Here is a 14,964-nt window from a genome sequence, read left to right on the forward strand (position 1 = left end):
TCGGCCACCCCGCTGTGGGGGGCACGAAGATGCACATCACGGCCTACCCATTCCATCGCTTAACACGGCAGCCGGGTTATGGAGATGGGTGGGCCGCGAAACACTTTCCAAGTGGCCCCTGATCCACAAACGGTTGAGAGCCACATGCTCTACATCAAAAGTGGGGGTTTTCTCTTTTAACGATAGACTATGTTGCATTAAAGAACATGATACTGTGTAGAAGAACACTCTGCTACAATAAGACAACTGGTTAGGTTGTGTAACGCAGTGGTTCTCAAACTTTGTTTAGTTTTTTGTTGTGTAATGCAGTGGTTCCCACATTTTTTGGACTGTTACTTCCATTATAATGCTAAGTACAGTAATACTGTATTATAATGATTCACATGGGTATTTTCACAGCATGGCTCCATAGGAGGTGAGCTGTCCAAAGGCTGTCTGTGAGTCTTGATTGTCCGGGCCTACTCACAAACTATTGTCCTAATGGTGCCAAATGTATTGTGGATGTTGCCAGTGGGAAGTACCCCAGGTCTACTGTACGGGATCAGCCAAATGTCTTCTCCACTGGCCTGAAGGGAAACCCCCCCCCCCCCCCCCCCTTCCTTGGCTCGGGGAGATATTAGGCTTTTTGACAGTGGTGGAAAAAGTACTCAAATGTTTTACTTAAGTAAAAGTAACAATACTTCAATGTAGATAGATATACTCTGTTACAAGTCTGGAAAAAATAATGTATTTGAGTATAATTTAAAAAAATATATAATCAAGATTGGGTTGAAGAATGAAAAAGTGAATTCTTTAGATTTAGTCAAGTGGTCTTGATCTGAGCTGCCATTTTGGATTTGGGAGGCCAGTCTACAGTATACTTATACTGTCTATGTCAGACAGAGACCATATTGTGCGAGTGTATTGACTAATAAGCGTAGGTAATACGCGGGTTGGCCCTGTGTGTGTGTGTGTGAGAGTTGGAGCCTGTTCTCCTGTTCTCCAAGCAAAGCCTGTTCCACATCCTGGAAGCCAGGCCTGCGTGTGATGGTCTAGTGGACACATTCTCTCTCTCTCTCTCTCTCTCTCTATCTCTCTCTCTCTCTCTCTCTCTCGAAACTCAAACGGCATAAAGAACATACATCATAGCTCTACAGCAGCTGGGTGGGCAACTTTGATGACGGAGAGGGACACTATATTTCCACACTCACCCCAGAGTATAATTCTACTCAAATTTGATTTGACGATTTTTTAAAAACTTTCTTCAGTATATACAATTTTAAATACTTCTACCCCACTACACGTTTGTACATTTACTCAAGTACATTTTGAATACAGGACTTCTACTTGTAACAGAGTATTTCTACATTGCAGTATTGATACTGCTCTTATCATCCTACATCATCTCATTCCGGCCAATCACTATTTGCGTCCTCACCTTCCTCTTCAATGTTTGTGTTACATAATCTTTGTGTTTACACAAACTCTCAAAGCTGGCCATTCAAAATTGCCAATGGCATTAAAAAAAATGTGAGAACTTTTTCCATCACTGCCTGTCCATCCTATCCTATCCTATCCTGTTAAACAACAGGCAGAGGGCTCAGCTGCAGTAGTGAAGGATACCACCCTCATGCCTCTCTCAACAGGGTCTGTGAGCAGCAGACCTCTGGGTGCGTAGATCTTCTCATTCTGCTCCTGGATGTATCCTGAGATCTTCTTCAGCACCTGGATGGTCACGTGGACAAAACAACTGTTATCAAGCGTACAGTTTGGTTTAGAAGCTTTATAGTGCCATACAGTAAATAATATTTAGATCGTTACTGTGGGGTAGAAACCACAGTGTCACACACAAGTATAGCCGATCTGCAAGCTCAAATTATTTCGCTCGTCGATCTGTTACTTTTGCTGGTTTCGATTTTCTTAGAATCCTGAAAAGTAACATATGAGGTTTCCACCCAACAGAGAGGATATGCTGCCTTTTGAAAGCACACTCTGTACTGCGTGCCATAAACCGAGTGTCTAAAGTGAGGTAAAACAAGGACAGGACTCCAGCGAGCTTAACCCCCTCCAGTGGCATCCTGCATGGGTGGAAGAAATGAAAGATGGAAGAAATGACTAGAGTGCCCGGGCCTCGTCTGTGCATAGTTAGCATACGACACATGATACCGGATCTCTCCGGTCATTGCTGGCCTTTATTTTTGCTGAACAATCTAATCTAAATGCCGGGGTAATTCCATTACGGAACGGCACTTTTAGCTTTCACTCGCAGTTCCAGGACGCTCGCGCCGAGCAAGGCCCCATGAATTAAAACAACTGAAACAGACGACTTTGAGCTTTTTCCTCAGTCTGACGGTTCCATTTGGAAGCCCTCGCCTTCCTAATTCCGAACATCTCTCTCTCTCTCTCTCTCTCTCTCTCTCTCTCTCTCTCTCTCTCTCTCTCTCTCTCTCTCTCTCTCTCTCTCTCTCTCTGGCTAGCTGCTGTTGCTTAGTGAGAACTGTCAGGGCAATTTGGAAACGCTCGAAAATGTGTGAGAGACAGTTTATTTAGATTGCACTGGCACTATGCTTTTCAACTCCACTTTGCAAGTGAGCATTGCATCAGCTGTGCATGGCCGAGCTACACAGCAGCAGTGAAGTGAAGCTGAGTGCTAAATTAGCTCCATCCATCCATCAGTGCAGACATGAACACATGTATGTACGCAACGCAACGCAAGCACGCACAAATTGGCACGTACGCACGCACGCACGCACGCACACACACACACACACACGCACACACGCACGCACGCGCGCACGCACGCACACAAGCAAACAAACACAGATACACATAATTACCGTCAGACACAAAGTTTGTTTCAGAGGAGATTATGATGTGATGAAAAGAAGAGAAAGCAGCCTTGCGCAGCCTCAACCCGCCTTGATGCAGTCTTAGGTCACTGCCGATAGCGATGCAGAAACTGCTGACTGATGGCCAGTCATGCTGAAGAACATCTGTTAGCTCCTGTATAGTAGCATCTCCGGCGCAGCTTATATTCAGAGCGAGCGGGGCCATGCATCCGTGTGTGCCAACAATGCAGATGTGCCATGCCTCTGCAGGACTCTGTCTGTCCATGTCCATCAGGCTCTGCTCCGTGAAGCCTAGCGTACACGTCTGACACAGCTGGCCCCAGGAAACTAGCCCATTTAGGCCTGACCTCAAAATTATGAGCTTGTAGATCTGCTATTTTTCAATAGCTAAACTATAACAATGTTTAAAACACCAACAGGGGTTCCCGCCCAAAATGGGCTAGGGGCAGCGGGGGAGAAACCAACTAAAGCAGTGGTTTTCAACCCTTTTCATACGTATCAAGGCCAATTATTTTATTGGCCATTTGAGCCACGGACCATGATGACATTTAGCCTCTCAGACCCAAAACTAAAGAATACTGAAGAATAATTCCATATTGTATTGATGTTGGTACCATAAGAGGCAGGCAAAACAAATTACATTCTCTAATTGTGTAGACTAGTGAATATGGGAATGCAGATGTTTAACCATGGTTTATCTAAGCTCATCTCGCTCAAGAATCGCCTAAGGGTGGCGCCATTTCCATGGTGCCAACACAGAATAAATCCATATACTCACGAAACAATACTGATTGGGTCGTGCAGCTGTCTGTCACGACTGTGGCTGCAAGCTCCGCCCAGAGCCTATAAAGCAGCACACAGCCGGAAAAGACGTCATTCCTGCCTTTTTCTGTGCTACACAGATGTATTTTCTAAGACTACCACTTCCATAACTCCGTTGAGACTTTTATTCCCCCTGGACGAGTGCTTCACTTGTACCCTGGAATTCGCGGTGGAAACCCGGTGGTCTTACACTCACGAGAACGAAACGCAGTAAGTTTCAGAAACAAAGAAAAAAAGGGGCTTTTTTCTGTCAGTGCTGTGAAGCCTCTCGGACATAGCCCCGTTAGCTTTGGCTAACACTAGCTTAGCTTTAGCCTAGCTGTTGACAAACGCTAGCTTAGCTTTGGCTCAGCCTAACCAGTGTCGAGAGACCTCGCGTTAGCCGCGAAGCCCTGCCTGGACCGTGGAACAAGAGCCAGCCGACGATAGACAAGACACAGCCGCTCGTCGGAAAGAAGCTCAGCCCGGCGACCCGCGGAAGTCAACCTGCACTGCTCTGCTAACGGTGAGTTGATAAACCTCCGCTTTGCAACCCCAGTTAGCTCTGTTTTCTCCCCTGTTTTCTCTACACTATCGTCGGAAACTTTGAGGGACCCTACTAGCTAAAACGCAGTTTTCACAGACTCCCTCGGCCCGCGCTGACCCACGTTCTTTCCCGCTACGCTGTGTCGCAAGACCCCGTCGGCTCGGAAGACGTTCCACGACTATCACAGGCTCCCACACGGCCGCAAGGCCTAGCGCTAGATCGGCGACGCACGTTGCTCCGCGTCGAAAGACCCTAGCTACTAGCTAGCTACTATCTAGCTGCCCTCTGGCTACTTCTAGCCTCCTCTAGCTGCTATCAGCTACTCCTGTTGCTTCTAGCTACTGTTGACTACCCCTGGCTCTTGGTGTGTGTTTCTGTAGCTGTTTATAGTGACTTCTAACGTCATCTGGCTACACCTAGCGACTTTGTAGCTGTATTCTAGCGACTTCTAGCTACTTCTAGCGGATCTAGCGGATTCTAGCTACTTTTTCTCCAGACTTCTGGAAGAACACTGCGCTTGGCCTACAAAACTCTCTCCGTGTGTCGGAAGACCCTGGTTAGTTTTCTAGCCTTTACTACACCTCAGTGGACAGTTGGAAAACTAAACTAGGCAACACGGCTACTGGCGGTGACACAACACAACCAGACCCAGGAGGACCCTCAGTGGGTATGTTTCAGTCGCAACTGCAACAGAACCCTGGCAACAGACAACCCGCATAAGCAGCAAGCTGCAACGCTGTTTCGCTTGCTACCGGTGTTTCTAGCTAATCCTCGGCCGCTAGGCGTTGATTTTAGCGCCACCAACAACAAGCAACCACCGTAGCCGGGTTACGACGCTAGCTTGCTATCCAGCCGCAGCTTCGCTAGCCTTCCTAGGTTAGCTAGCTCCCGCTAATGCAGCTATAGCCTTTTAGCTCCGCTAGACACTAGCTAGTTTCCAGCCGTCAGGCGTTAACTACAGCTTCTCTAGCTTCTCTTTGGCACAGTTGTTTTTGCTATCGAAGGCCACAGGCCTGCTCTACGCAACCCGCACTACCCGACGAACCGCCGCATCGCTCTGTGTCGTCAGACCTAAACAGCACCAGCCCGACGGCCGCGCTACGCGAGCCCCAGGCTTTGCGGCCTTCCCGTAGTCCGGCGCCTTTTCTTTCACGCAACTAAACAGCTTCTCTGGCCACCACAGTTTCACAACGTGGTCGTCTCTGTTTAGACAGCTGATTTTCAGTGGAGCACCACGAGTCCTACTCTTCTACTCCACCACCACTTTTCCTTTTTTATAATTTTTATATTATAACTTAAAGGAGAAGTGCTTCTACAATGTCTTGAACTGCTGGTTCCTTCTTTAAGCTACAACTGTGCTTGACCTACAAGACTCTTCCCTGTGTCGGAAGACCCTGGTTAGTTTTCTAGCCTTATTACACCTCAGTGGACAGTTGGAAAACTACACTAGGCAACATGGCTACTGGCGGTGACGCTACACAGCACAACCAGACCCAGGAGGACCTTCAGCAGCGGTGACAACAGCCCTCCCGGGTTCCCGAGGAGGAACGCCACCGGGAATTTCTCATGCAACTGCAGCAACCTGCTGTCCCCTGAGGACAGTCACTCTCGCTGCATGGTTTGCCTGGGTCTAGAGCATGCTCGCCAGGCTCTCGAGACCTCTGGTCTCTACCCCTGCTGCTTCTGCTTCGCGGACGGGGAGAAAAGCTGACGCATCTCACGCGTCAAGAGTCACCAAGACAGGTCCCTGGTCGACACCTCCGAGCCAGGCTGTCCCGACCAGCCCCAAACTTCGAGGCCTAGGCCCACCACCTCGTCCTCTCTCTCCAGACCCCTCAACCTTGACGCGTCTCAGAGACACCATGACGAGTCCTTCCTGGGCTCCTCCCCTGCCAGGAAGGCGGCTCGGACCGCCAGCAACAAGCTCCACACGCTCTTCACCACACTGGTAAACAGGCCTGTGGAGCCAGACCCGAGACATCAGCCAGGCCTCGCCGGCTGGCTCTGGGTGCTGCTCTCCCTCCAGCGGGATCTCGTCGGCCCACCAACGAGGCTCCCCCGAGCCGGGTGGTTGCGACAACGAGATGTCGGATGCAGTCCTAGGCCTCCACCGACAACTACCGCTGCTACTACTTCACGCAGCGGCCGAAGGCACGAGTCTCACTCGACGTGGTTCCCCAGCGACCCTCGACTACCGACTGCTTCCCTCAACATTACAGGTATGTACATTGTGAAGCTAGGGTTGTTTAGCTATTTAGCTAACTTTTTCGAGGTCGGGAGTAGCAACCTCGTTGGATGGCCGATGCCACCCTAGCATGCTTAGCATTCTAGATAGGCTGCTTTTCAAGGTGGACGACGGACAGCGAGCTCCTCCAAGAGCTCCCTCCGCACGCCAACCCCGACACACCAGCGGTGGTAGGGGTGGCCGCTCTGGCTCCAAGCCCCACGAGGAGAGGGCAGGAGGCCAGCTGGCACCGTCCGATGCCTCGGCCGGCACCCCCAACCGTGACAGACGCCCGGCTGGGCGTGGCCACGGCCGCCCCATGGCCCCAGACGAGGCCAGGGCAGAGGCCGTGGGGAGCCACAGAGCAAATGACGCCGTCCCCGTCCCAGGGGAGACGAGGCCAGACGTCTCCCCTCCCCCCCTGAGCCTGGATTTGAGTATTCTTCTCACACTCAGACCGCCCAGGAAGAGGCGGGGGGCTCACGATGCGGAGCATCACCACGGGTGCGGCCGATCATCGACATGTTGTTGTTTCCAATGTTGTACCTGTTTTATTTCCTGTAATCAAGGCCTTCACGCCATTAAAACAAACAACGACAACAACATCGGGGGGACATGAACCCACTGCCAGGGGTAGCCCCCGGGCTCTCCGACACAGTGGGGCGGGACCTTGGCCTTGTGGCGGGCCTAAACGCCACTGGCAGGACGGGTCATGCCGAAATTTTCTCTGGTCCACCAGGAGGCGCCAGCCCTGCGCGACGACGCGCTCCCCTGGCGATGGAGAACCCCCTTGCGCGTCGCCTGACACAGTGGGAACTGTGCGGAGCGTCTCCTTGGGTTCTCCGCACCATAGCGAGAGGTTACAGGCTCCAGTTCGCTATGAGACCCCCTGCATTCGGAGAAATCCCCTACTCCGATGCACGCGGCGAAGCGGGTCAGGTTCTCCAGCAGGAGATCAACTCTCTGCTGGAGAAGAAGGCTGTCAGAGAGGTACCCCTGAGCCAGAGTCGCAGCGGGTTTACTCACGCTACTTCCTGGTCAAGAAGAAGGGGGGGGGGGCTGCGTCCAATCATGGACCTACGAGCTCTCAATCGGTACCTCAAGTCCTTCCGTTTCAAGATGCTGACAGCCAAGTCTCTTGTGCGCTCTATACGCATGAACGACTGGTTCACATCTATAGACCTGAAAGACGCCTACTTTCACATCCCTATCTACCCACATCACAGGAAGTTCCTGAGGTTTGGTTTCAAGGGGAAGGTGTACGAATACACGGTTCTCCCCTTCGGGATGTCCCTGAGCCCCAGGGTGTTCGTCAAATGCACCGAGACGGCTCTGGCCCCTCTGCGGCGACGAGGTCTACGTGTAGCAAGCTACATCGACGACTGGCTTCTGAGCGCAGGCTCGCCACAGGAGGCACTATGGAACACCACTCGGGTGGTGTCCCATATGTCCTCCCTAGGGTTCACCATAAATCACGAGAAGAGTGTTATGGTGCCCGCCCAGTCGATCAACTTCATAGGCATAGCACTGGATTCAGTCTCCTTCACGGCTCGGTTGAGCCCGGAGAGGATCGACGCCTTCCTGAAGTGCGTGGCCCTGTTCCAGAGAGGACACAGACTGCCACTCAGAATCTGCCTACGTATGGCGGGACTGATGGCGTCGGCCATCTCCCTGGTGCGGTTGGGCAGACTCCACATGAGACCCTTTCAGCGCTGGTTGAGGTCTCTACGGGTGCCCACCAGATTCCTCTCGCGGCGAGTGACAATCCCCGGGGAATGCACGCTCGCCCTGAGGTGGTGGTCGGACAGACGGACCCTGACGGAGGGAGTCCCCCTTGGTTTACCGTTGGCCAGGAAGGTCGTCACTACGGACGCGAGCCTGAGTGGGTGGGGGGCCACCCACGAAGGCAGGTCGGCCAGAGGGATATGGGATGGAACCTTGAGGTCCGCCCACATCAATTATCTGGAACTCCTAGCGGTCTTCCTCGCGCTGCAAGCGTTCGAGCCGCTCATACGGGGTTGTCATGTCCTCGTCCGTACCGACAACACGACAACGATGTGCTACATCAACAGGCAGGGTGGACTGAGGTCCTTACGCCTGCACACGTTGGCATACAGGCTTTTGGCTTGGTGCGACGGGCGTCTTCTGTCACTGACAGCCTGCCACGTCCCGGGACTACTGAACGCGGGTGCAGACCTGTTGTCCAGAGGTCCCCTCCGTTACGGCAACTGGTCCTTACACCCGGGTGTAGTGGAACAGATCTGGGACAGGTTCGGGACTCCGGTGGCAGACCTGTTCGCTACAGACGAGAACAAGAAGTGTCCACTCTTTTTCTCCCTGACAGGCTCGCCAACTTTGGGACTGGACGCGATGGCACATCGGTGGCCTCGGGGCCTACTCTATGCCTTCCCTCCACTAGAGCTGATTCCCTTCACCTTAGCCAGGGTGAGGGTTCAGGGCTCGAACGTGCTACTAGTGGCTCCAGCCCGAGGGTCCTGGAGACAGGACATTTTTCCCCTCCTCTACGACCAGCCTTGGCAGCTCCCTCTGTGGAGGGATCTGCTTACCCAGGCGGGTCGCGAGATATTCCATCCGCGCCCACAGGACTTAGACCTCTGGGTGTGGCCGGTGAGGGGTCGACTCTAATAGCCACAGGCTTGCCCCCTAGAGTCATTGAGACGATCTTGGGGGCCAGGGCCCCTTCGACTAGACAGCGGTACAACACGGCTTGGAACGTGTTTATGCGCTGGTGTGCGGCGAGGCCGGAACGGGCCGTTCCTTTTCAGGCCTCGGTGGTTCTTATCCTAACCTTCTTGCAAGAATTGTTGGATAGACACTTGGGGAACTCCTCAGTGAAACTCAATCTGGCGGCCATATCGGCCTACCATGTGGGTATGGACAACGGACCAATAAGTGAGAACTTATTGATTCGACAGTTCATGAGGGGTGTCAAGCGTGCTCGGCCGGTATCTAGATCCTTAGTTCCCTCCTGGGATCTGACCTTGGTACTGCACGCTCTGTCGAGAGCCCCCTTCGAACCGCTGGACACGGTGGGTTTGAAGTTTCTCTCACTTAAGACTGCCCTGCTGGTCGCCTTGACTACAGCGAAGCGATCTAGTGACATGCACGCGCTCTCGGTGAGTCCAAGCTGCATGAGATTTAGTGGGAACGGTACCAGGGTTTCGCTCAGGCCGAACCTGTCGTTCCTGCCCAAGAACTTTCCTTCCGGATGTACTCCGGTAGACTTGGCAGCTTTCCACCCGCCCCCTTTAGCATCGGCGGAAGACGAGAGGCTGAACAGTCTCTGTCCGGTCAGGGCGCTGAAACTGTATGAAGACAGGACTGCTGCCTTTAGGAAGGGCAATCAGTTGTTTGTCGCATGGGACCCTCAGAGAAGGGGGAATCCCATAACCAAGGTGAGACTTTCACAATGGGTTGTGGAAGCCATACAGTTGACCTATGCCGAGAGTGGTACACAACCCCCGGAGGGTTTGCGGGCTCACTCTACGAGAGGCATGTCTGCATCCTGGGCTCTTGCGAAGGGAGCATCACTTCAGGATGTGTGTACGGCGGTGAGTTGGTCGTCCCCTTCGACTTTCGCCACGTACTATAACTTGGACGTGGCATCTCTTGGAATTGCTCACGCCGTTCTGGGAGCTGCCGCTAGGTGATGGGACAGTTGGGAACAACGGTCACACACGCGCACTTCAGGAGATAGAGCCTAGGGCATATGAGATGGGGAACCATCAGCCCGCGTCTGAGTGCTTAGACAGTTTTCACTGGCTAGCTCCTTAGGTAGGTTCTTGTCTACTGGGCCTGTGGTCCAGATAGCCTCCTTGCCTTTCCTTCTCCCCACGGGCAGGGGACTGCTGGGGGAGGGGTCCCGGGTCGGGCCTCCTTTTCAACTGGTGGTAGTGATACGGGGGGTTTATGTACACCCTTAGGCGATTCTTGAGCGAGATGAGCTTAGATAAACTCTGGGTTACTTTAGTAACCTCAGTTTATCAAGCGAATCGAGCGAGAGAATCGCCCTTACTACCCTTCTTGCTTAGAAAGAGCACAGAAAAAGGACTGGTTGATAGGAATGACGTCTTTTCCGGCTGTGTGCTGCTTTATAGGCTCTGGGCGGAGCTTGCAGCCACAGTCGTGACAGACAGCTGCACGACCCAATCAGTATTGTTTCGTGAGTATATGGATTTATTCTGTGTTGGCACCATGGAAATGGCGCCACCCTTAGGCGATTCTCTCGCTCGATTCGCTTGATAAACTGAGGTTACTAAAGTAACCCAGAGTTTCATACACTCTTAAGAGTTAAAGATCTATAAGAGTCCATTTGGTTACCAACTCTCCATCATTTAGCTGGGGACCACCTGGAACCCCCTCAGGGACCACTGGTGGTCCCCGGACCACTGGGCAAGAACCACTGAACTAAAGTACGTTTACTCAACTTTAGTCACAGTTACTTTGCCAATTTAGATTATTACTACAAAACATTACATTGTGTTTTGTAAGCCCTATTTTCTACTTTGGCTATTTTCGAAAGATCTTTCACAAAAAAATGTGAATTGGGTCATTCTGCATAGTGTAAGTACTATGTACTTTTACATGTGGGTTATGGTCGTTTTAGTTTTTGTATTCCTACATTGTGGTATTGCTACTCTTCCACCACTAGCGGCCTCTACGGTGCTCAGTGTTGTGAGAGTATTATATTGTAGGTATTGCTACTCTTCCACCAGTGACTAGCAGCCTCTACGGTGCTCAGTGTTGTGAGATTATTATATGTAGGCTGAGCAACGCGAACCACATGGGCCTCCGCTGGGACGTACACAACGTCCAGCTGCAAGTACAGCTGCTAATGTGGTGACAGGAAGAGCAGTCTAATTAGATGACTAAAGCGTAGACCTTTCACCATTAATCCCCCCTGTCCCCTCCTAGGAAGAGAAGAACCCAAGTGGTGAAATGGAAAGTGGTATCAAGCAACACAACGAGGACAAAAAGCCTTTCATGATAGAACGCTGTGCTGGCCCGCACATCAATCCCACTCCAAAACAATGCCGGATGTCCTTAATGTCACATGTCCGCAATCTAAAGTTGAAATCTTTCTCTTAGCGAGATCCCACGACTGTAAATGCCGTTTCGTATTCTCTGTGCAATTAGGATTAATTGACCATGAATAGACACCTGCCTACAATATATATCGTTGCTGTTGGGTGGGAATTGGGAAACGTGTATGTCAGCCGTTACTTTTCAGTTATATATGCCGGAACTGATATCCCCTCTAGGGAAGGCTTTGTGGTAGTTTGAGAAGCTCCTAGGGAGAAAAGCTGTCACAACGTGTTTCGCATGCGAGTCCTGACTGTGCTGTTCTCCGCCGTTTACACAAAAAGGATTGATGTTGTTGTTAAACACAGACGACGTTATACCCGACCACACAGAAGCAGAGAGAGCTTCACCTGTCTTGGCAGTGTTGTCGATACACTGGGCGGGAGTGATGCCAATGTCAAAACCACTAAAAGAACTTGGGGTAGATCCTTGGATCTGTCCGCTAACATCAAGATCAGGATCTCCAATTCAATGGTGAAGCTTGTTTTGCTATGTGGAGACCTGGACAACAGCTGTTACCGCAAGTGAGGAGACTTCAAGCATTCAACAACACTTCAGAGGAATCGTTGGACTTCGGCAGGCCAGACGCTATCAGTAACCTTGAACTGTGGCAACCAAACAAGACAGCAGCCTGTAGAGTCTCCAAAGACCCTTGCAATGTGGATTGGCCACACTTTGCACGAGCCTGCATCTAATATCACACTATGTGTAAAAGGGAAGAGAGGCAGACCAAAAGCGCCGTGACTTGGATGCAGATGGCCTGGACATAGACGGGGACAGCTGGAGAAGTTGTCCCAGGACCAGGATGCTTGGACAGCAACTTGTTCGCGGCCTGTAACAAAAATTGGGCTACAGGCATACTGCAGGTAAAGTAAGTACGGATGTCGTTATATTCCAATAAGTATATGCAACGAGAATAAAGTGTCTGTCTGTCTGTCTGTCTGTCTGTCTGTCTGTCTGTCTGTCTGTCTGTCTGTCTGTCTGTGTGCGTGTGCAAGCACGCATGGGTATGTGTGCATCGCCTATGTAAGGCTACAGTAAGTGGTTTATGAATAAGAGCACAGAGCAGAGGCAGAGAGAATCACTCCCAAGTGTTGGGAGTGATTGTGAACGCATGCATTCGTCCTGACATGCGCAATCAGCGTGCTTTGATGCATGTGAGCACAAAAGGACATTACTCCGCATGGAATCTGCACACTGACGATGCATGCTCACTCATGTGTGTGGACTCTTATCAGTTCACACACATACTGTACGCACACACCTGTGTGTGTGTGTGTGTGTGTGTGTGTGTGTGTGTGTGTGTGTGTGTGTGTGTGTGTGTGTCAAGCTGTACTGTCCATTGTGCACACACGCATGAACATAACCATCAACTTGGGTGGTTACATTTGATCATCCTCATTCAAGATGTCATTGAGCGGCGATGATTTAGTGAGCCAGGTAAATAAACAAGGCTCCACTGGGAACCCGATAGCATCGCTGAGCGGAGACGCACAGATGGGGAACATGAAAGGGGGGGACGCCGCCGTCCAGGGCCCATTACCGCATGACTTCAGTGTAGCAATATGTCCTCTCGCGGTCCTCCTCCTCGGCCGAGTCCCAGAACCACCGCGTCGCTCCGATAAGGAGTACGTGTTTACGAAGAACAACAAGAGCGTGGAGATGAAACGCCACGGATGACAGAGATGAGAAGAAAGGAAGGGGCCGCGCCGGGGCTCCACGCCAACGTTGTTCCATTTGGCCGACGGGCAACACATGTGTGTGTGTGTGTGTGTGTGTGTGTGTGTGTGTGTGTGTGTGTGTGTGTGTGTGTGTGTGTGCGTGTGTGTGCGTGCGTGCCGCACTGTATATACGCATGTTCCATCTCAGTGAGCAACAAGCAGCAGCGCAGCTGAGGGGGAAGATTAATCACCTGGCCTTTCTGGAGACGTGCACCGTGGGCGCGCTGGCGGCAAACACGTGTTATGGTTGGCATGGCACGCCGTGGCCACCGGGCGCACAGGTGCAGCCTGCTCCAGCAGCCCGTCACAAAGCAGCGGATGGACAGCTCAGCGGAACATTGTGTAAGCTCAGCCCAGGGAGACACAGGCCGATCTTATCTCCCCTTCTCTGGCTTTCTGTCATTCTGCGCTCGCATGCGTGTGCACACATGAGTGTGTCTGTGTGTGTGTGTGCGTGCGTGTGTCAATGAGTCTGTGTACTAACCATAACCACACAAACCCGACCACAGAAATCTGTGAGAACGTGGTAAACGACACGACTGAATTTGTACTTTCGTACATGCGTGTGCATGTGCGCGTGCGTGTGTACCTTCGGTTTCAACAAAATGGACAAATATGGTCATGAAAAGAAGAGTTGTGAGCTGCTTAGGAGAAAATCCATACAGTTATAAGTTGCAGATGCACACCTATCAGGTTCCTGTAATATTTATAGTTCTTTCAAAGGTCCATGCAGGAATTCTACTACACACTGGAAGGCCTCCCAGAAACTCCTGTAAACCCCAACTATCAGCTCAACACTACCATATCAATAGACCTCGGGGTGCTCTTAACCGTTTGGCTGCCACCTGCTGGACGCAAAGCCAACTTCTGACTGCCACCGTCTGTGGGGAAGATTTAGAGGTTGCACACGCAGCACAGAAACGGATGTTGTGGGCGTCCATCTTGTGCTAAAAGAATAGCGTCAATGCTAGCGAGCTAAAATATAGCCATTCTTGCTCTATAAGCACCAATGTTTCCATCTAGACCACCGGATAATTAGCAAAGACCTCCGAACATCGCGCTAATTGACCAAACCATGGAGAGATCCGTAGATTAGGAGTTATTCAGCTTTTAGTCTGCCTGTATAATGGGAGGTGGACGGCAACGCGCATGCGCGATCCGGTCTAGGTACGCTAAAGAAGGAAAGGCCGACCCAAAATAATAATGAAAAAATAGTTCTCAGCGTCGTGGATTGATATCCATAATAAAGCTAATCTGACGGAGCATTCCGACACGAGCGGAAGGTTATTACAGACCTTCTGGCGGAGCATTCCGCCAAAAGTAGGGATTGTGTTAAACAATGTATTCAAACGGACATTATCCACTTTCAAACTGGCGTGCCTATTTTGGGCATGGAAAAATGGTAACGAAAAATGGTAAACGGTGCGCTTTCTATAGCGTCCTTGTCCATTGCATTACATTCACTCATACACACACAGAGAGAAAAGCCATGCAAGGCACCAACACCTGCTCATTGGGAGCAGTTCAGCTTCAGGGTCTTGCTCCAGGACAGTAAGGACACTCACAACACTAACCCAGGACAGTAAGGACACTCACAACACTAACCCAGGACAGTAAGGACACTCCATCACTAACCCAGGGCGGTTGAACATAAAAAAGGAAACTAAACGCTGATCTCTTGTAGATACCGCCACTTGATACCATTGACCTACAAGCTCGAGCTTGTAGATCTGCTATTTT

At 51.2% G+C, this 14,964-nt stretch overlaps 2 protein-coding genes across 2 annotated transcripts in view; one reads left to right on the forward strand and one right to left on the reverse strand.

Annotated features, from left to right (window-relative positions):
* loxl4 (lysyl oxidase-like 4) overlaps nt 1-14,964 on the forward strand; it is a 336,094-nt gene that overhangs the window by 209,795 nt on the left and 111,335 nt on the right. The gene's annotated exons all lie outside the window — the stretch shown is intronic.
* Nucleotides 1-14,964, reverse strand: part of LOC310865366 (golgin subfamily A member 7B-like) — a 42,420-nt gene that overhangs the window by 212 nt on the left and 27,244 nt on the right. Inside the window, exon 4 of the mRNA XM_083774455.1 lies at nt 1,603-1,704. Within this exon, the coding sequence (XP_083630581.1) occupies nt 1,603-1,704 (102 nt within the window). The remainder of the gene's footprint in view (nt 1-1,602; nt 1,705-14,964) is intronic.

The sequence above is a fragment of the Protomyctophum parallelum genome (genome assembly GCF_964188405.1).
Source record: "Protomyctophum parallelum genome assembly, chromosome: 10".
Taxonomy (NCBI): domain Eukaryota; kingdom Metazoa; phylum Chordata; class Actinopteri; order Myctophiformes; family Myctophidae; genus Protomyctophum; species Protomyctophum parallelum.